Raw genomic sequence first — 21304 nt, 5'->3', positions numbered from 1 at the left:
GCAAACTGGTTTAAGATTAAGGATACAAAAGTTAGACTACTGTCACACACTTAACAGATAATGGTAAAAAAGAAAATGAGGAGTCCTTGTTGCGGCTTAGTGGGTTAAGAACCTGACTGGTATCCAAGAGAAAGCGGGTTCAATCACTGGCCTTGCTCAGTGGGTTAAGGATCTGCTGCCTCTGTGAGCTGTAGTGTAGCCTGAAGATGGCTCAGATCCCGGCTTGCTGTGGCTGTGGCATAGGCCAGCAGCTGCAGCTCCAATTCGACCCCTAACCTGGTAACTTCCATATACCACATGTGTGGCCCCCCCCCCAAAAAAAAGATGAGATCTTGGTTTAAGAATTCCATTAACCACTAAGAGAATATTTTAAGCAGGAACAAAAAGTTGATCAACTGGATTAACAAAGTCAAGGGGAATGGTCCAAATAAAAGACCATTAGTTAAAGTCAGTATTTTTATTTACACATGTTTAAACTTTTCTAAAGAATGATAACCTATAAATGCTTTAATTAATAAGTGAATAAATAATTTAACTTAGAGTCCTATGAGCAAGGATGTACAAATCCCCAATAACCACATACCATGAGGTTTCCATGTGTCTCCCATGTTGGTGCTTCGGTTTTATAAAGCTCTTCAAACTGCTGTCTATATTTTGTAACTAGCTCTTTTTCCAATTTATCAACACAGTCTGCATATTCAACCTTATTAAAACACAAAACAAAACATAACTTACACCTGGAATAAAAGGTAAATATTTATATGAATATAAATATGAATAAATTGTTAAAAGGATTAAATTTTAAAAGAGAACCAAGAGGACTAAATGGGCTTACCCTATAGGGGTGTCTTTCATCTTGGAAATAAGTGAGCAGGTGTAAAACACAACGAAGAATACACGTCCTTTCTTCATAGTAATAATCTGCAATCTGGGGAGAACCAAAGATTCAAAATCTGTACTCATTTTTTCACAGAAGATATTCAATTTTAAATTTACTCATGAAATCATATAAAGATGTGAATGGAAAAGTTCCAATTACATAAGCAATTACAGAAATGGAAACACAGTGTTAGGCCAAAAGAAAGCAAAGACCTTCATGAGCTAGGATACAAATAAAGTCATCCAAGATAAAAGGAATTATATGAAAAGTTTTCTAGCATGATTTCTCAGTTGGGCATTCAAGTAACACACAATGCTATAAACTGACAGGTCAATTACATGAAAACAAATATAAAAATACCACTAGTATATGTTCTAATTGCTTGTAATTGATGCACTTAGTTCTCATTAAATACCATACAGGAAACTACTTTAGAAGTAAAATTCCTCGTTCATAGAAGATCACCATGCCCACGTTCACCACTTCAACAAAGTATTGGAAGCCCTAGCCATAGCAATCAGACAAGAAAAAGAAATGAAAGGTATCTAAATTGGAAGGGTAAATTGTCATTATGTGCAGACAAAAACTACTACAATATTCGAGTTGTGGCTCAGCAGTAACAAACCCAACTAGCATCCATGAGGACGTGGCTTCGATCCCTGGCCTCGCTCAGTGAGTTAAGAATCTGGTATTGCCCTGAGCCACGGTATAGGTCATGGACGTGGTTTGGATCCTGTGTTGCTGTGGCTCTGGTGCTGGCCAGCAGCTATAGCTCCAATTCGACCCCTAGCCTGGAAACTTCCATATGCTGCATGTGCGGCCCTAAAAAGCAAAAACAAACACTGCTAGAATAAAATTCAGCAAGGTAGTAGGATACAGGATTAACATACAGAAATCTAAAGCATTTCTTTACACTAACAACAAAATATCACAAAGGAAAGTAAAAACAACCCCTTTTAAAATTGCTTCCAGGAGTTCCCGTCGTGGCTCAGTGGTTAACAAATCCAACTAGGAACCATGAGGTTGCGGGTTTGATCCCTGGCCTTGCTCAGTGGGTTAAGGACCCAGCGTTGCCGTGAGCTGTGGTGTAGGTTGCAGACACGGCTCGCATCCCACATTGCTGTGGCTCTGGCATAGGCGAGCGGCTACAGCTCTGATTAGACCCCTAGCCTGGGAACCTCCATATGCCGCAGGAGCAGCCCTAGAAATGGCAAAAAGACCAAAAAAAAAAAAAAATTGCTTCCAAAAAAAAACACCTTAGGAATAAACATGACCAAGGAGGTGAAAAATTTATATGCTGACAATTATAAAACACCGAAAAAGGTAACTGAAGATGATTCAAAAAAAAAAATGGAAAGGTATTCCGTGCTCTTGGACTGGAAGAATTAATATTGTGAAAATGGCCACACTGGAGTCCCCTGGTGGCCTGGTGGGGTGAGGATCTGGTACTGTCACTGCTGTGGCACAAGTTCAATTCCTGGCCTGAAAATTTCTACATGCTGCAGTATAGCCAAAAAAAAATTTTTTTTAATAAATAAAGTAAAATGGCCACACTACCCAAAGCAATCTACAGATTAATGCAATCCCTACCAAATTACCCATGATATTTTTCACAGAACTAGTACAAATGATCCTAAAATTTATACGGAACTATATAAGAGAACTGCAATTGCCAAAGCAATCCAGAGGAAAAAGAACAAAGCTGGAGGCATAACCCTCCCACACTTCAGACAGTACTACATAATTATAGTAACAAAATACTGTGGTACTGGAGTTCCTGCCGTGGTGCAGTGGGTTAAGAATCTGAGTGCAGCAGCTTGGGTTGCTGCAGAGGTGCAGGTTCCATCCCCAGCCCAGCACAATGGGTTAAAGGGTCCTATGTTGTTACAGCTGCAGCTTCTCCATCAAGACCTCAATGCTTACTTTAAAAAGTCAAAGCCAGCAATGCTCAGGAAAACAAGATCAAGAAGTAGTTGCCCAATTTTATATCAAAGAATGGAAATGGTAACCAGCACTGACCTTCAGGATTAAGGCCTGGCTCTGCCTCTCATCTTGCAGTACCGTCTGAGGGAAAAAAGGGACAGTCAAGTAGCCATCTTCGAAGCAAAACCAATGAACAAAGAAAAAGGTAAACATCTTCACCTTACCCTTTAACATCATAACCGCCTATTCGTGTCTGGATACATCTTTTCCCTAAGAGTATCCAAGTCTGTGCTCAAATCCCTGCTCCCCCTTCTGGCTTCAATTTCCTTATATGTGAAATGAGAGGCTGGAAAGGCTAAATGTTGTCTCAGGTCCTTTTCAGCTCTGATATCCTGCAATTCTATGATAACATGTCCATCTTTGACCTCTGTCCCACCAAGTCTGAGGACAGAGCTCAGCTTAAGCATGTTTTTTTAAGCTTACGAAGTCTTTACTGAGAATGGCTGTAGCTGATCACCTATCTCTGTTGCAGAGAACTGGGTACAAAACACTGAATTATCTAAAACCAATAAGGAAAAGGATAAAGGCAGGAGAAGGGAGCCGGACAAATCTACGAACCTTTAGTGAGTCCCGAGTTCCTCTGTAATCCTCCTGAAGGTAACACTGGAGTAACTGCACACTCTGTTCTTCATCAAGACCCTGAAAACAGAGGTCATAAGGAAGGAACAGCCACCTCAGCTCAGAAACCACACACAGCATGAAACGCAATCTAAAGATCTGTCCTCTGGAATGAACACAGAACTTGAATAAACAAAAATTCTTTTAAAAGATTTCACACAACAATTTTTTTTTTCTTTTTAGGGCCTCACCTGTGGCATATAAAAGTCCTCAGGCTAGACGTCAAAACGGATCTACAGCTGCCAGCCTACATCACAGCCACAGCTATACCAGATTTGAGCTGTGTCTGCAACCCACATTGCAGCTTAACCCACTCAGCGGGGCCAGGGATCAAACCCACATCGTCATGGATTTGGGTCCTTAACCCAATGAGCCACAACGGGAACTCCCAACATAACAATTTTAACCCAAACAGGAAAAAAAAAATTCTCCTGTTTGGGTAATTTTCACTGTCATGCCAGTGAAATTTACATGACAGAAACAACTGTGGCAGTTCCCCCAACAGTGGCTCAGCAGGTAAGAAATCTGACTAGTATCCATGAGGACGAGTGTTCAATCCCTGGCCTTGCTCAGTGGGTTAAGTAAGGTTCCAGCTTTGGAGTTCCCATCGTGGCGGGAATTCAACTAGAAACCATGAGGTTGTGGGTTCCATCCCTGGCCTTGCTCAGTGTGTTAAGGATCCAGCGTTGCCGTGAGCTGTGGCGTAGGCCAGCAGCTACAGCTCTACTGTTCCGATTAGATCCCTGGCCTGGGAACCTCCACTTGCCGTGGGACTGGCCCTAAAAAGACACACAAAAAAAGGATTCGGCTTTTCTATGAGCTGTGGTGCAGGTCACAGACGAGGCCTGGATCCCGTATTGCTGTGGCTGTGGTGTAGGCCAGCAGCTACAGCTCCAATTTGACCCCTAGCCTGGGAATCTCCATGTGCGGCAGGTGCAGCCCTAAAAAGACAAAAAGAAAAAAAAGAAACAACTGTGCTTATTCACCAAGCACATTAATGCAGCAGCAGGCCTGACCTGGGTTTCCAAAATTAAAAGGAAACAGCTACATATTTAAACACAGTCTAGTCAACTTACCATGACAAGTACAGGGAAGAAAACCATGATGAACAGGACCAAGCAACTTGACTTGTGGCCTTTATCAACAAGAGTTGCGACTTGGGCATTTTTGAAACAAAATATGCTCAATTTAACCTCCAAAATGAAAACAGACTGAATTTTTCACTAATAATCACTAACAATAAAACAATGTACATCCACCCTGCAGTAATAAACTGAGCACGTGCTCATTTTTACTCACCAAAAACTTGCTGATTCTTAAACCCAGTTCCTTCAGTGGTGAAGCCACATCTTTATTAGCTTTCACTTTTTCAGCTGAATTTGGACTATAAAAAGAACAGTGAATCACTTCCTCGTTCTCAATGACCTTTTAGGGGTTTCAAACAAAAATACTTAAAGGTATTTTTACTACAGACATTTTTCTGCCCTGTAGGTGCCTACAAAATACACACACACACACACACACACACACCACACACACAAGTTCCTCTCTATAGACTTTATGACACAAAACTATGTCTAAGTTATCAGTGTAGTATGTGTCTTAAAAACTACAGTTATAACTATATAACTTGTAGATATGTCTAGTTACATGAATATTTTTTGATTCTCACAACTATCCTAGAAGGTAAATATTACTATCCCCATTTTACAAATGGAATTACCAACACTTGGAAAAAATAAATAACTTACCAAAAATCCCACAGCTAATAAAAAGTTGAGGTGAAATTTAAAACCAGGTCTGTTAGTACACATACAAACATTATCTACCTATGTCCACTGAGAAGGCCTAGAGGCTACGACATCCCAGTAGCAGCGAGCACAGCCAGCACCCAAATCTTGATTTCTATCACCATTCTCTAATAAAAGGTACCAGGACTCCTTGGGGAAATGGCTGATTCTAGGGCCAGGGTGGAAAATACATTAGATGAACCTGGAGCATCTTACAATGCCAGAAAGTAAGAAAATACTCGGAAAACAAAAGGACGGGGAAACGTCAACAAGACACGGAAGCCAACCCGAAAGAATAACCCATGGTCATAGCTGGAACGAGGTATAAGTAAAGTATAAAAGAAATGAGTCCATAATGATCTAAATGAATGAATATATAGAGAGAGAAATAAATGGGGGAGAAGGAGAAAAATCCTCCTTACAGAACAAGTGCCAATAAGATACAGATGCTACCCCCTTCAGGAGGTAGAATGTAATTCCACTACACTCCCTCCCCTGAATGTGGGCTATTCGTAGTGCTCACTTCCAAAAAATAAAAGGAGGGAAAAGAGAAAATGTGCCTTTACAGAGAAGGAACTTGGTGGGCAAATGCTACCTTCCCCAAGTGCCCAAGGTTAACACCTCGAGTGACCCCTCTGGCTAACAGGCATCCTCTGCTACGCTGTGCTAGGAAGCGTGCCTCACCGCTGCGTATTCTTCCCCAAACCCCCACGGCCTCAATCTTACAAAAAAAAGAAACCAGACCATTCCAAGTTGAGGGCATTCTCCTACAAAATACTTGAGCAGTGTTCCTCAAAACTGTGCAAGGTCAATGAAAATCAAGAAAAGACTGACATACTGCACAGCTAAAAGCTAAGGAGACATGACAACTAAATGCAATGTGGCACCCTGGGCTGAATCCTGGAACAGAAAGAGGGCATTTAAAAAAATTTTTTTAATTTAAAAACGAACAAACAAAAAAACAAACATAACAAAAAAATGCTGTGTTAAATGCCAGTTAAGCCTGCAGTTTAAAAAAAAAAAAAAGTCTGTCAGACTTTAAACTCCATGCTACAAAGGGAACTTTTGTCTTAAAAAAAAAAAAAAAAAGAAACTCATGCCACAAATGCTTGCTCTCTGAACTAAAGCATGTTGTTGTTGGATTTTTTTTTTTTTTTTTTTTTTGAGAGACTCACATTTCACAAAAAATCCACAACACAAAGGCTAGTATAAGGTTAAACAATAAGTTCTGAAAGAAGCAACACAGAATGATGATTAAGAACACAGACACTGGAGTAAGACTGCCAGGTTCGAATCCTGGTTCTACCACTTACTAGCTGTGTGACCTTGGGCAAGTTACTTAACCTCTTTGTGTCTCAGTTTCCCCATCTGTAAAATGGAAACAATAATAATAAAAGTACCTAAATGTGATAATATAGTTGTCTTCTTTTTTTAAAGTCCATTCATTTTAGATACATAGTAAAGTATTTACAGATAAAATAACACAATGTCTGGGAGTTACTTCAAAATAACTACCAGGGAAGGGTTAACATGATCAAAAAAAGAAAGTTCTTCGCTAACCTAAGAGAATGCAAATGGAAGTTGAAGATGTAATAACATCAAGATGTTCAGAAGTAGAAGGGAAATGAGGGCAGCTGGGGAACTATGATGCATATAGAAATAGATCTGGACTAGGAATTAACATAAAGAAGTCTGGTCCTACAAGGTTTATTCTCTTCTTTTTTAACCACTTTACATTTTATTATCGTTCCTTCCCAAAGCCCAGCAAAAAAAAAAAAAGAAAGAAAAAAAACCATATATTCAAACAAAGAATAAAAATAGTACCTAGCTCAAAGGGCCATTGTGAGGATTAAATATCTTGGTGAGTCTAATGCTTAAGAGAAGTAACTGGTACATAGTAAACAATACGTTAGCGTCAGCAGCTATTACCTCTGCACTGCTACATCCCAGCATTTGATGCTGACAGTTTCTCACACAAACATGATGGGCTGAAATTAATATTATGGCTATTAATTGAGTATTTAATAAATCCTCATCTCCAGACAGGCATTTCTAAAAGGAATTTCCTTTTCATTCAACAGACAAAAAATGTGTCCTACTTTTTTTTCACTGGTAACCGCATTGTACACTCTCTGATCTACCTAACCCAGCAGTATCATAAAATCCCTCAGGAGGACGGTTTCACGTGTGCTAGGTTCCTAAGGGGAATTACGCAAACAAGACGCACAGAATAGCCATACCTGGGAGGTTTATAGTAAGAAAGCCCTTCTAACAGCCGCTGCCAATGTTTATTCAGCTCTGCCTCAATCTGATTCTGGAAAAGAACAAATTATACAAATGCAATTTTAATCAGATTCCAGGATCACACTGAGGATTACATACACATTCTTTTGAGTCTTTTTAATATGCATTTTTCCCCAGAGTTGAAATAATTTTGAATACAGAATTCTGGAGTCTCTTTTTCTTTGCTTAACATTCTAACACAATCATTTAACCTTACTACGAAAATCTTGATAAACATCCTTTCTAGTGATTACATAATATTTTATCAAGTGGCTAAATCATATCTCATTTACCATTCCTCTAAAAGCTGCTGTAATTCTTTACTTATATTAACAACGCATGGGAAAGACCTTTGTGTGCTAAACTTTTTCAGGATCTTAAGATATATTCCTATGGGGGTCCCGTTGTGGCTCAGTGGTTAATGAATCCAACTAGGAACCATGAGATTGTGAGTTCAATCCCTGGCCTCACTCAGTGGGTTAAGGATCTGGTGTTGCCGTGAGCTGTGATGTAGATCACAGACATGGCTCGGATCCTGCGTTGCTGTGGCTCTGGCGTAGGCCGGCAGCTACAGCTCCGATTAGACCCCTAGCCTGGGAACCTCCATATGCCGTGGGTGCAGTCTTAAAAAGACAAAAAGACAAAAATTAAAAAAAAAAGATATATTCCTAGAAGTAGAATTATCAGATGAAGGTATGTCAAAAAATATGAAGGCTCTAAAAAAAAGGTGTAATCTGGAGTTCCCATCGTGGCTCAGTGGTTAACGAATCTTATTATGAACCATGAGGTTTTGGGTTTGATCCCTGGCCTTGCTCAGTGGGTTAAGGATCCAGCGTTGCCTGTAGGCTGGTGGCTATGGCTCCGATTCAATCCCTAGCCTGGGAACCTCCGTATGCCACAGGAGAGACTCAAGAAACGGCAAAAAGACAAAAAAAAAAAGGTGTAATGTTCATTATGTTAATTACAAGAGTAGTAATTGAGTGTCATCTTAACACTTTATCCTTAGAGTCAGCCAACCGAGGATCAACATGAAGAACTGTTCCAAACTGCTTATGTACTGGGAAAGGTCCTAAAAGCCTCAGCCTCTGTGACCTAAACAGCTAGAACCAAATGGAAAAGGAAGTCAGGTATGAGACAGAGAAAAGGCCTGAGTATCTCTCTCAGCCTGAGGTAGCAAGATGGTGTTTGTAGCCCTGCCCTCAGCGGCCCCTGGTAGCTTTTCAGAAAAGAAATCACTAAGACACAAAGAAAAGTGGAGATTTAGAGAACCTGGGCAGTGAGGCTGTAAGATACACTGCACTGCAGCAGGGAGAAGTGGGGAATGCATAATGCTTATTTTAGGAACAAAATAGGAATTAATTTTGGGAATAATAAAAGGTGCTTACTTCCAATTTCAAAGAGAAGGCAGGGTTTGTGTGTGTGTGTGTGTGTGTGTGTGTGTGTGTGTGATATAAGCTACACAAAGAACAACAGAATCCATTCAAGAACACACCACCTACCAGTTCTCTCAGAGCTGACCTTCCAAGCAGAATTGTCCACAGTTCTCTGCTGCTCCTGAAAAATGACAAAAAGCAGAGGTAGGATTTCCCATGAGTTGCAGCAGGTTAAGCATCAAGCATTGCCACTGCTGTGGCTGGGGTGTGATCCCTGGCTCAGGAACCTCCATATGCCACAGGTGTGGCCAAAAAAACCCAAACAAACAAACAAACAAAAACCCAGAGATAATTTTGCTCTTTGGGGGGAAAAAAACCCTATATTTTAGAATTAAAGAAACAGTAATTAATGAATTATAGTACATCTTCTATTTAGTTTTTAGTATTTCAATCTCCTCCCTTCTCATTCAAACACAGTGACTAGGAGTTCCCGTCACGACGCAGTGGAAATGAATTCAACTAGGAACCATGAGGTTGTGGGTTCGATCTCTGGCCTTGCTCAGTGGGTTAAGGATCCAGCGTTGCCGTGAGCTGTGGTGTAGGTGGCAGACATGGACTGGATCCTGAGTTGCTATGACTGTGGTGAGGGTCAGCAGCTAAGCTCCAATTAGACCCCTAGCCTGGGAACCTCCACATGCGGTGGGTGCGGCCCTGAAAAGACAAAAAAAAAGACAAAAAACAAAAAAAAACCCATAGTGACTAAAAAAGGAGTTCCCGTCGTAGCACCGCAGAAATGAATCTGACTAGGAAACATAGGTTTCAGGTTTGATCCCTGGCCTCACACAGTGGGTTAAGGATTCAGCATTGCTGTGAGCTGTGGTGTAGGTCACAGATGCAGCTCGGACCTGATGCAGCTGTAGCTCCGACTGGACCCCTAGCCTGGGAACTTCGATATGCCTCCAAAGGTAGTGACCAATAAGGAACAGGAATCCAGAAAAAGACCAATCTATTTTAGGACCATCACCTTCTAGAAAAATTTCTAAATTCATGACATAATGCACTTTCTCAATCAAGTAAAGTCTAACAATCATTATGACGTCCTATGTTCATTCATTTATTAATAAATTCCCTTAGGTACCACATGCAGTGCTCATTACCTGAGATTAAAAAAAAAGAACCCGTGAGATAGAGTCCCTGCCCCCAGTGAGTCCTTCAAATATACTCCCAACTGTGTGCTAACCCTAGTTCCTTCCCTCATTCATGCCCTCAGAATTTCGGGAAACATGGTTTGTGTTTTTGGTTTTTCTCTTAATCTAGAATTAAATTTCAAAATGTAACCATTAAGAAATTCACTTAAGAAAGGGTTATGAAAAGCACCGGGATTCTATTTTGGGAGACCCTAAATAAGCTAGAATAGTAACCTGAAATAATGAACACAGCTTAGAAAGCCTATCTGCAGAAGAACATGAAAGGACCTAATAAAGCAGACTAGACAGCGAATAAGAACGCACATTATACGGACCATGAGGATAAACTGAAAAACCTTTCCCCCGGTGAGAGCGTAACGCAAAGCACTAGACCTTATGTACTTAAAAATGGTCTTCCAGGATTTCCCATCAAGAGAGGATTAACACAACTAAAAATGACAAATCTCTTTCCTAAGGGTTAATGCTTTGAAGAAAACAACTTGAATTCTGCTGAGCCAATAATCACCAACTCCCACAATGGGCACTGTGGAATCACTAATCATCTTTCTGATAAGAAAACATTCACTCTTCAAAAATGAGAACAGACCCGGTTAAGGAAACAAATATGTCCCTTTGTACTGATTATATTGAAAGGTATGAATAAAGCAAATCCTAAGCAATTAAAGATCAGCAAGCTCACTATTTAAAAAAATTTAAAGTAAACCCTGAAAGAATGCCTTTTTAAAATTTTTTTAATTTTTTGCTTCTTAGGGCCGCACCCGCGGCATATGGAGGTTCCCAGGCCAGGGGCTGAATCCGAGCTACAGCTGCTGGCCTACACCACAGACACAGCAACGAGGGATCTGAGCCACATCTGCAAACTACACCACAGCTCATGGCAACGCCGGATCCTTTAACCCACAGATAGAGGCCAGGGATCGAACCTGCAACCTCATGGTTCCTAGTTGGATTCATTTCTGCTGCACCACAAGGGGAACTCCAAGAATGCCTTTTGTAAGGAGAATAATTATCATCTAACTTATCTGTTTGATAAGTCTGTATTAGCAAAAAATAAAATGAGAGCTTTATTAAAAAATGGCACATACTTTCACTTTACCAAGGATAGCTTCCAGTTTGCACAAAACAGACTGGATACCTATTATACAACATACAGCTAATAATGGGGCCAATAGTACATCACAATTAATGCAAAGAAACTTATTGTTAATTGAAGGTTTGTATGTCCGAGCTAAGTCACCCTTTCTCGACCACAGATCTTCCTTTTCCCCCCTTTGCTCATACATCTTCCAATTTCAAAAGCTTGGGCATCAATGAGCTTTAATTTATCTGCGTCTGCTTTCAGAACCTTGATCTCTTAACTAGCTAGGTATGGTAGCAGTGATTCCCAGGGGACTGAGAATACCACCTCTGTACTTAAGGGCTAGCTGCCAGGACCCAGAATTCCCTGCTTCCTCACATTCAAGCTGTGGGTATTCATTACACCAAAATCTGTACAGTTAAAACAAACAAGAGCAGCAAACAATGTCCTTAAAAAGTTTCTCAAAACGTAGTTGGCCCTCAGACCAAACACAACATGGCAACACTGCAGAATCATAGTCATCCCCCAGAGCTACTCTTTCTCAGAGGATGGGCATGGGAAATTACATTTTCAAATGAGCAACTGGGAGTTCCCCCACCATGGAGCAGTGGATTAAAGGATACAGCGTTGCCGCAGCTGTGGCTCGGATTCAACCCCTGGCCTGGGAACTTCCATAGGTGGGTGAGGCCATAAAAAAGTAAAAATTAAAACAAAATGAGGACTCAAATGAATTCCTAAATTACTACCACTCTAAGACATTGATGTGTCTCAGAGGAGCAGGTAAAAGACCTGGTCAGTATAAATATTCTTCACCTTTTATGCTTGATACATTGGCTTTTTTTTTGGCGGGGGGAGGGTTGGAGAGCAGGGAAAAAAGATTCTGCCACTAAACAAGAATGGAGATAGACCACTGTCCTAGAGTAATGCAGTAACTTTTAATTTACTATTCAAAAGGAAAAAAATAGCTATTTCTTTAGAAATTAAAATTTTCAGGAGTTCCCATCGTGGCACAGTGGAAACAAATCTGACTAGGAACCATGAGGTTGCAGGTTCGATCCCTGGCCTTGCTCAATGGGTTAAGGATCTGGCGTTGCCAGGAGCTGTGCTGTAGGTCGAAGACACAGCTCGGATCTGGCATTGCTGTGGCTATGGCATAGGCTAGCAGCTGTCGCTCCGATTAGACCCCTACCCTGGGAAACACCATATGCTTCGAGTGAGGCCCTAAAAAGCAAAAAAAAAAAAGAAGAAATGAAAACTTTCATTTGCAAAACCATGTCATATCATGCTCTTTTTGTTTTTTTTGTCTTTTTGCCATTTCTTGGGCTGCTCCTGCGGCATATGGAGGTTCCCAGGCTAGGGGTCCAATTGGAGCTGTACCCACTGGCCTACGCCAGAGCCACAGCAACACGGGATCCAAGCCGCATGGTTCCTAGTCGGATTGGTTAACCATTGCGCCACGACGGGAACTCCCCTCTTTTTGTTTTAAGGTGTCAAAGCAAATGTTTATTGAAAATGACTTTTATAAGATTAGCCAACATCTTCTGAACAGTTATGTAAGGTACTGTGCTAAATGTCTTTAATGCTTTGTCTTACTGAATATTTCAATTTACTTATGAGGCAAAAATGTTACTATCCTCATTATCTTATCAGGAAACTAAAGTTTCAGAGTGGTTAAGTAACTTGCCTGAGGCCACAAAGCTAATTTATAATGGAGTCAGGGCTTGAACCCAGGTTTGCAGGACTCCAGAGTTTAATCATTACATTACACTGCCTCACGTTGCACCCCAGAATTCACATTGTAAGCAGGCAAGGACTGGGGTGAAGCTTTCTGACCTACAATGGCAGACCACATCCTAACACAGTGGCTAGCACACAAGAGAGGCTCAAAACATACATGGCGATGAGCAAATATTAAAGAATCAGAGTGATCTGAGTCTGTTCCAGACTTGCACTCTAACTGGAACAGAAAAACTATTAAAAAAACAAATATGGAGAAGTGCTAAGAGAAGGCCGAATAAAGAAGAAAATGGAAGGGAATCCTCGTGGAAATGAGTGCCACTGGTTCCTCATTTAGGGTCTAGGCACAATGAGGACACAAAGCTAGGACCTTCCTGCTCATAAGCTTAGGGCTGGAAATGACAAACGACATTAAACATACATCACACAATCAGCAAAAAGTAGACAGTGCCAAAGTGGATAATGCTAACAACCAGACCCCCAAAGGACTACGACCATATAGGACAGCAAAGAATCAGAGAAGAGAGATCACTGGGGACTGATCCTCAAATTGAGACCTGGTAATGTGAGCAGGTGATTCTCAAGACACAGCAGACACAGTGGGAATTAGAATGCTCGTTCAGGGCTCAGGGTAACATCTTCTCTATATGTTTTCAAGAAATGAATTAAGTGCTACAATATCTCTCATTTATGTGTGCAATAAATACGAGTGAGCTAAGGGTTTTGGAGAGAAATTAAGACACAGAAATTAAATCGCTTGCCTCAAAGGTGAGATTAAAAAAAAAATTACTGGGAGTTCCCGTCGTGGCACAATGGAAACAAATCCAACTAGTAACCATGAGGTTGCAGGTTCGATCCCTGGCCTCGCTCAGTGGGTTAAAGGATCCGGCATTGCCGTGAGCTGTGGTGTAGGTCGCAGATGCGGCTCAGATCCCGTGTTGCTGTGGCTCTGGCGTAGGCCAGCAGTTGTAGCTCCGATTAGACCCCTAGCCTGGGAACCTCCATGTGCCATGGGTGCAGCCCTAAAAAAAAAAAAAAATTATTGACTTCCAGTCCAATATTCTAGCGAACAAGGAATTCCATTCCTAAAAGAATGGGAATTAATTGAAACTAGAAATTATCCTCCTTAGAGAGATTCATGTGGTTGGAAACTTTTGGATGAAAGCAACTAGATGAGAAATAGTCTGAGTTCCCCTGGTGGCTCTGGTTACTGCTGTGGCCAGGGTTCGCTCCCCAGCCTGGGAACTTCCACAGGCTGCATGGCCAAAAATAACAACAGTCCTTTATTAATAATTGTGTCCTTTTGATAGAAAGACTGAGACACAGCCAACCTACTCTGAGATAATTCTTTTGAGAAACACAGTCAACTACTCCACGTGGAAACAATGAATAAAAGTTGCCACCGCCCATGGATGCTGACTCCACAGAAGCACACCTCCCCTTCGTGAACTGAAATTTAAGCTAGGCAGCAAGCTTTCAAACCACAGTTGTTTTCTAGCACACATTAACTTTAGAACACAAGAGATAACCCCAAATGCCAATATTCGAGCTTTCTGCCAAACCCTCAGTGATCCTCCCAACTGTGAGTGATTTAAGAGTACTGCTATTCCACTTTTGACCAGTGCCAACTCGTCGTAACATACCCCTTCTTACAAGCTTCAGAGTCACCTCACTATTACCCTGAAAAGGATTAATATTTGGAGAAACAGACTCCAATGGTAAGGTGGCCTGTCTGTGGTCATCTGCAAATCAGCAGGCACCAGGAACAGAATTTCAGTTTTCTCTTAGTTCAGACCTCTAGGCATTTCAAACAGAAGGCTGCTGTTCAGTATAATCCCAATCATTATAACATGCTGACCAGCACAAAAAGAAAGAAAAGATTGCTCCTAAAGCAGGCTATGCACAAAGCAGGGCCTAGAAATCCCAGGTGTCAATTCCGCCACTTTCAGGTGTGAATGTGGTAGGTTCCCCCAGGATGAAGAAAGCATCTTTCAGGCAAACTAACCGCTTCCCTCTCCTTGCCCTCTCTTTCACTGAAGAACGCGCCTGGCCCTGCAGGAGCTGACCTTTACCCAAGCTCCACAAGGACTGTAAGACAAGCCTAAAAAAAGGAGAGCACAGCGACCACAATGCTGCCAGATATAAGAGCTGACATGAAAAACAGTGGAGGAGAAAAACACAAACTGCTCCAGAAATAGTTCAATGGAAATTCCAGAGAAGAGAAATCTCACTTGAAACTTTACATGATTAAAAAGTATCATCACAATGGGGGGAAAAAAAAAAAAGTCACTTGAGCAGAGAGGCGCAGGAAGTGGTACAGAGAACAAAGGCAATACTTGTCATAAATATTTACTCAGAGCCTATTCCATGCTCTTCGGAGTGTTGAGTAGTAGTGAAAAGCCGAAAAAAGTAGCGAAACACTGCAGGCACAGGGAAGAAGTGACAAGGGGACGGTTAGCCGGGAGGGTGGTAGCGAGAATGGAAGCCGCTTCGAGCTGTAAGTGGAAGATGGAAGGGTGGCGATCTGGTTACAGATCCAGAGGCAGACACACGCCTGTTTGAAGCCTCACCGGACCCCTCCGCCAGTTCTGAGTTGGGTCTATGAGTCATCTATCCGTAAAACACAAGGTGCCGCTCGGAGTCGTGGGAGTTCAAGGAGATAAAGCCATGGAAAAGATCGCGCCTCGCCAGCCTGGCGCTGGTATCGCTCCAGAAGTAAGAACTGTCTCTTTCTTTTGAGTATTTTATCTTCCCGTCCCCAAAGCCCAGTACAGTGCGTGGGGTGTCCGCTGACGGCATCAATGCAGGAGAAAATGAATAGATGGATGAATGAAAGGCTGGGCGGCCCAAGAGGGCAGAAACTGCAGGAACGTGGCTCGGCGACGCCCGAAACAGACCTTCCATCGAGAGCACATGCGGGACCCTGGGGAGCGCCGCCGGGAAGGGCCCAGGAGGCTGCGGCGGGGACGGGGTGGGGGCTCCCCGGGCGACCGCGAAGCGCCCCGTCGCGCCTTGAGAGAGCGTCACGCCAGCCAGGAAGCGGGAGGGGGGCGCCGAGGGACGCGCCACGGGGAGAGGGGAAGAAGGGAAAGGAACCGGAGACCGGAGGCGGGCGCCGAGGGAAGGGGTAAGGCACCGGCCCCTCTCCGAGAAGTCGCTTCAGATGCCCGCGCGCCGAGACCGTTTGGCCGTAACCGCCTCCATCCCGGCGCCCGTCCGCCTAGCCGGCCTTCGCCCCGCCACTGCCGCTACATCTTGCCCTCAAATCCCGCCCCGCTTCCGGCTCGGATTCGACCCGGCGCCTAACAGCCACCCCCGCTGACTCGGCCCGCTCCGCACCTCACACACGGACCGGTGGCGGCCGCCGCCATCTTCGCGCGCGCGCGCCCTAGCCCCACCCCCAGACGCCGCGCCCACGTGACCGCTCGCCTCCGGGGCGTGGACGGGGCTTTTCGTCACGTGACGGCGGGCGGGGCCAACATGGCGTGGCCCGTAGCGGTGAGGACTCCCGGGCGAGGGCGGTCGAGTCAGTGAGGGAGTCGGTGGAGGAGCGACACCTACGCTTGAGGTGGGAGACGTTGGAGCGTGACCTGACGCCAGCTCCTTGCCTGCAAAGAGTGATCATTCAGTGGCGCTTCCCTTCTGGCAGCAGGAGAGCGGATAGAGAACGTGCTGGCTGGGTGAAGCTACCGCTCTGTGCCTGGCGAGGATTGAGGAGCCCAGAATCCAAGGCATCTCCAGTCACCCGGGTTTCCCCGGGGTCCCAGATCTAGAGACATGACCCGAGAGTGCGCTCCTCCGGCCGCTGGGTCCGGGGCTCCGCTGAGCGGCTCCGTGCTGGCAGAGGCAGCGGTGGTGTTCATAGTGGTACTGAGCATCCACGCAGCAGTGTGGGATCGGTACTCGTGGTGCGCCGTGGCCCTCGCCGTGCAGGCCTTCTACGTCCAATACAAGTGGGACCGACTGCTACAGCAGGGAAGCGCGGTCTTCCAGTTCCGAATGTCCGCTAACAGTGGCCTACTGCCCGCTTCGGTGGTCATGCCTTTGCTCGGACTGGTTATGAAGGAGCGCTGCCAGGCTGCGGGGAACCCATACTTTGAGCGCTTTGGAGTTGTGGTGGCGGCCACTGGCATGGCAGTGGCCCTCTTCTCGTCAGTATTGGCTCTGGGCATCACTCGCCCGGTGCCCACCAACACCTGTGTCATCTCGGGCTTGGCTGGAGGTGTCATCATTTATATCATGAAGCACTCTCTGAGTGTAGGCGAGGTGATAGAGGTCCTGGAGGTCCTGCTGATCTTCGTCTACCTCAACATGATCCTGCTGTACCTGTTGCCCCGCTGCTTCACCCCTGGAGAGGCTCTGCTGGTATTGGGTGGCATCAGCTTCATGCTCAACCAGCTCATTAAGCGGTCTCTGACTGTGGTGGAAAGCCAGGGAGACCCCTTGGACTTCTTCCTGCTGGTGGTGGTGGTAGGGATGGTGCTCATGGGCATCTTCTTCAGCACCCTCTTTGTTTTCATGGATTCAGGCACCTGGGCCTCCTCCATCTTCTTCCACCTCATGACCTGTGTGCTGGGCCTTGGTGTGGTCCTGCCCTGGCTTCACCGGCTCATCCGCAGGAATCCCCTGCTCTGGCTTTTTCAGTTCCTCTTCCAGACGGAGACCCGAGTCTACCTCCTGGCCTACTGGTCTCTGCTGGCCACCTTGGCCTGCCTGGTGGTGCTATACCAGAATGCCAAGCGGTCGTCTTCTGAGTCCAAGAAGCACCAGGCCCCCACCATTGCTCGGAAGTATTTCCACTTCATTGTGGTAGCCACCTACATCCCAGGTATCATCTTTGACCGGCCACTGCTCTACGTGGCCGCCACCGTGTGTCTGGCGGTCTTCATCTTCCTGGAGTACGTGCGCTACTTCCGCATCAAGCCCCTGGGCCACACGCTTCGGAGCCTCCTGTCCCTATTCCTGGATGAACGAGACAGTGGACCGCTCATCCTGACCCACATCTATCTGCTGCTAGGCATGTCTCTTCCCATTTGGCTAGTCCCCAGGCCCTGCACACAGAAGGGTAGCCTAGGGGGAGCGAGGGCCCTAGTCCCCTATGCCGGCGTCCTAGCCGTCGGTGTGGGTGACACCGTGGCCTCCATATTCGGCAGCACCATGGGGGAGATCCGCTGGCCCGGAACCAAAAAGACTTTTGAGGGGACCATGACATCGATATTTGCCCAGATCATTTCTGTAGCTCTGATCTTAATCTTTGACAGTGGAGTAGACCTAAACTACAGTTATGCTTGGATTCTGGGGTCCATCAGCACCGTGTCCCTCTTAGAAGCGTACACTACGCAGATAGACAATCTGCTTTTGCCTCTCTACCTCCTGATACTGCTGATGGCGTAGCTGCTGCACAGCAGCCACGGAGGAGACAGGGACATGGGGAGGATGAATGGTCCTCACAGCAGCCAGCCCCTTGGGCGGGAAGAGCCCAGGGGTGAGATACAGATTTAATTTTTCAGTCGATTCAGATTTCAAATAAAAATCAAAGCACTCCTGATTTTAGTTTTGCTGATACATAAAAAGCAAAAAAAAAAAAAAGGCAGTTCCCGATGTGGCTTAGCGGTAACGAAGCTGACTAGTATCCATGAGGATGCAGGTTTGATCCCCAGCCTCACTCAGTGGGTTAGGGATCCGGCATGTCTGTGAGCTGTGGTGTAGGTTGCAGATGAGGCTCAGGTCCAGCATTGCTGTGGCTGTGGCTGGCAGCTGCAACTCAGATTCAACCCCTAGCCTGGAAACCTCCATAGGCCTCAGGTTTGGCCTTAAAGAGGAAAAAAAAAAAGTGATCCTTGGTGGCTCAGTGGGTCAAGGATCTGGCAATATCACTGCTGTGGCGCAGGTGCTAGTTCAGTCCGTGGCTTGGGAGCTTCCATGTGCTGCGGGGCATGGCCAAAAAAATATTTTAAAAAGCTTAAAGGATAATGCAAAAGTTCAAAGAGCTTGTATGCCTTAGGGCTGCCCTCCCCTAAGTCCTCAGGGGGCTGGAGGGGACCAGTACAGCAGGGTGGTCAACACTTCAGGTTCTGGAGTCAAACTGCTGGTCAGCATCCTTGGCTGCACCACTTCTTAACTGTGTGTGTGGCTTCATCACTCTGGGCCCCAATTCTCCTGTTTGCCAGATGGGATTAAGAAGAGCCTGCACTTCATGGGGTGTCGTGAGATGACACGTGTCCAGCCCTGGGCCCACACATGTGTCAAGGTGTCATGTAAGTGAGGAAAGTTGTCATTGTTACCCAAAGCCAGTTCTCATCTCAAAAAACCAGGCAAACCAAAGGGTTACGTGGGGTGCATGTGGAAACAGAGTGACCCTGCTCCCTTGGTTTCACGGGGAGCGGAGTCTGGGAGGAAAATAGCCAAGCGTGTGTGGTTTCTCCCGCTTGGGGTGGGAAGAGGTGACGGGGAGAGGTGGGATTGGCCTGCAGCATCCCCAGAGAGGCTGGAGGAAGAGGATTCCATCCTGGGCCGACTACCCAATTCAGCCAGCAGCCACCCGGTCTCAAGGTCTCTGCTGCCTGGCTGAGTGGGGCTGACGAAGGGCAGGCTAGACAGCACAGGGTCCTTGTCAGGGACTCCCTCCTAAGACTTCTCACAGTCATGTCCACACTTTTATTTGTCTCGTCTCCTGGCAAGAAGTCAGGGTGTTCCTGTTGTGGCTCAGGGGTAACAAACCCAACTAGTATCCATGAGGACTCGGGTTCAATTCCTGGCTTCACTCATTGAGTTAAGGATTCAGTGTGGCCGTGAGCTGTGGTGTAGGTCGCAGATGTGGCTTGGGTCTGGCACTGCTGTGACTGTGGCGTAGGCCAGCAGCTGTGGCACTGATTCGATCCCTAGACTGGGAACTTCCATGTGCCACGATGTGGCCCTAAAAGGACCAAAAAAAAAAAAAAAAAATCAGAGCCAAGGGGGCTGGTGAAGTTTCCTGAGAGTCTAGAATCACTCTGCAGGGGAGGGGGGCACACTCCAGCCTGTGAGGGCAGAGTCCAGCCTCTGCCTGGTTCCCCACCACATGCCCCCAGGCCCAGCACAGCCTGGCACGTAGCAGGAACTCAGACCTTTGCCAAACAGATGAACATTTGCCATCCCTGAGAAGATGGCAATAGCTGGTTTCTCAAGACTGGACAAGATTCTCCTTGCTTCTCACTACCCCAACAGGGAGGGGCCGAGCAGGAAGAGGTGAGAACTTTGGCCCACTAAGGCTAGAAACCAGGAGCTGTGCTCTGGGAGCTAGTGCTTCTGCCTGGGTATCAGTGCCAACCCTTTCCTCCAGAGCAAAGTACTGAGATGCTCCTTGGAGGCTCAAAGGAGACTTAACAAACTGGTCCCTTGGCTCAGGCTCCCCACTCTGCTTGCTGAAGGAGGCAGTGACATGGCAGGGACGAGCGCTGGCCTTGCCCCACTGACTCCCCTGGTGGCCTCGGTTTGTCCACTTATTTGATGGGGGCTGGAAATCAAGGTCATAGCTTCATAAGCCGCTGAGGCCAGGCAGGTAATGCAATGAAGGGAAGAGACACGCAGGGCACGTGTGCCTATAAGGAGGCAGCTCCAGCCAGTTGTCACTTAGGCTAGACCACAGGCCCTGGGCTATTATTTTATTTTATTTTTGTCTTTGTTGTTGTTGTTATTGTTGTTGTTGTTGCTATTTCTTGGGCCGCTCCCGCAGCATATGGAGGTTCCCAGGCTAGGGGTTGAATCGGAGCTGTAGCCACCGGCCCACGCCAGAGCCACAGCAACGCGGGATCCAAGCCGCGTCTGCAACCTACACCACAGCTCACGGCAACGCCGGATCGTTAACCCACTGAGCAAGGGCAGGGACCGAACCCGCAACCTCATGGTTCCTAGTCGGATTCGTTAACCACTGCGCCACGACGGGAACTCCATATTATTGATCTGTTTGTTCAAGAAAGCTTAGAAACCTAGATTTGGGGGCGAAAGCTCAGTTTTAAAAAGGTTGTGGTTTTGTTTTTAAGGCTGAGGCCCAGACAAAACGCTTTTGCATCATAAAATCGGCTGATGACCCCCAGTTTGCAACCTCTGGGCCAGACCCTGGCCAAGCAGGTTTTGGATTTGGTAGTTGTTCCTGCAGGTCTGGGTGTCTGCCAGGTGCCTGAGCAGGAGAGAGGAGGCCGGTGGAGGCCCTGATCTGGCCCCTTGACCATGCAGGTGGCGAAGGAGCCCAGAGAGAAAGGCTTGGCCTGAGGCCGGAAAGCCAGTGTGTCACACAGCCAGGACCAGAATGCCTGGGTCTTCCCTCCCCACCCCATTGTAGAGGTCAGAAGCCACAAGCTCTATATCCGGCTGAC

At 45.7% G+C, this 21304-nt stretch overlaps 2 protein-coding genes across 3 annotated transcripts in view; one reads left to right on the top strand and one right to left on the bottom strand.

The window, feature by feature from the left end:
• Positions 1-16362, bottom strand: part of NUP188 (nucleoporin 188) — a 52502-nt gene extending 36140 nt beyond the window's left edge. For both annotated transcript variants that reach the window (XM_047768624.1, XM_047768625.1), the window contains exons 1-8: positions 16290-16362; positions 9054-9108; positions 7512-7585; positions 4781-4865; positions 3422-3502; positions 2900-2944; positions 836-928; positions 584-703 (exon numbers count right to left, since the gene is read on the bottom strand). In XM_047768624.1, the coding sequence (XP_047624580.1) occupies positions 584-703; positions 836-928; positions 2900-2944; positions 3422-3502; positions 4781-4865; positions 7512-7585; positions 9054-9108; positions 16290-16321 (585 nt within the window). In that variant the 5' untranslated portion in view covers positions 16322-16362. The remainder of the gene's footprint in view (positions 1-583; positions 704-835; positions 929-2899; positions 2945-3421; positions 3503-4780; positions 4866-7511; positions 7586-9053; positions 9109-16289) is intronic.
• A 27-nt stretch (positions 16363-16389) lies between these two features.
• On the top strand, positions 16390-18498 carry DOLK (dolichol kinase). The gene has a single exon (XM_047768627.1). It carries the CDS (start codon positions 16728-16730, stop codon positions 18342-18344), a length of 1617 nt encoding a protein of 538 aa, XP_047624583.1. The 5' UTR covers positions 16390-16727; the 3' UTR covers positions 18345-18498.
• The last annotated feature ends 2806 nt before the right edge of the window (positions 18499-21304 follow it).

Source organism: Phacochoerus africanus, chromosome 2 (genome assembly GCF_016906955.1).
Source record: "Phacochoerus africanus isolate WHEZ1 chromosome 2, ROS_Pafr_v1, whole genome shotgun sequence".
Classification (NCBI taxonomy): domain Eukaryota; kingdom Metazoa; phylum Chordata; class Mammalia; order Artiodactyla; family Suidae; genus Phacochoerus; species Phacochoerus africanus.
Note: the sequence above shows the minus strand (reverse complement) of the source record. Positions and strands in the feature narration are given on the sequence as shown.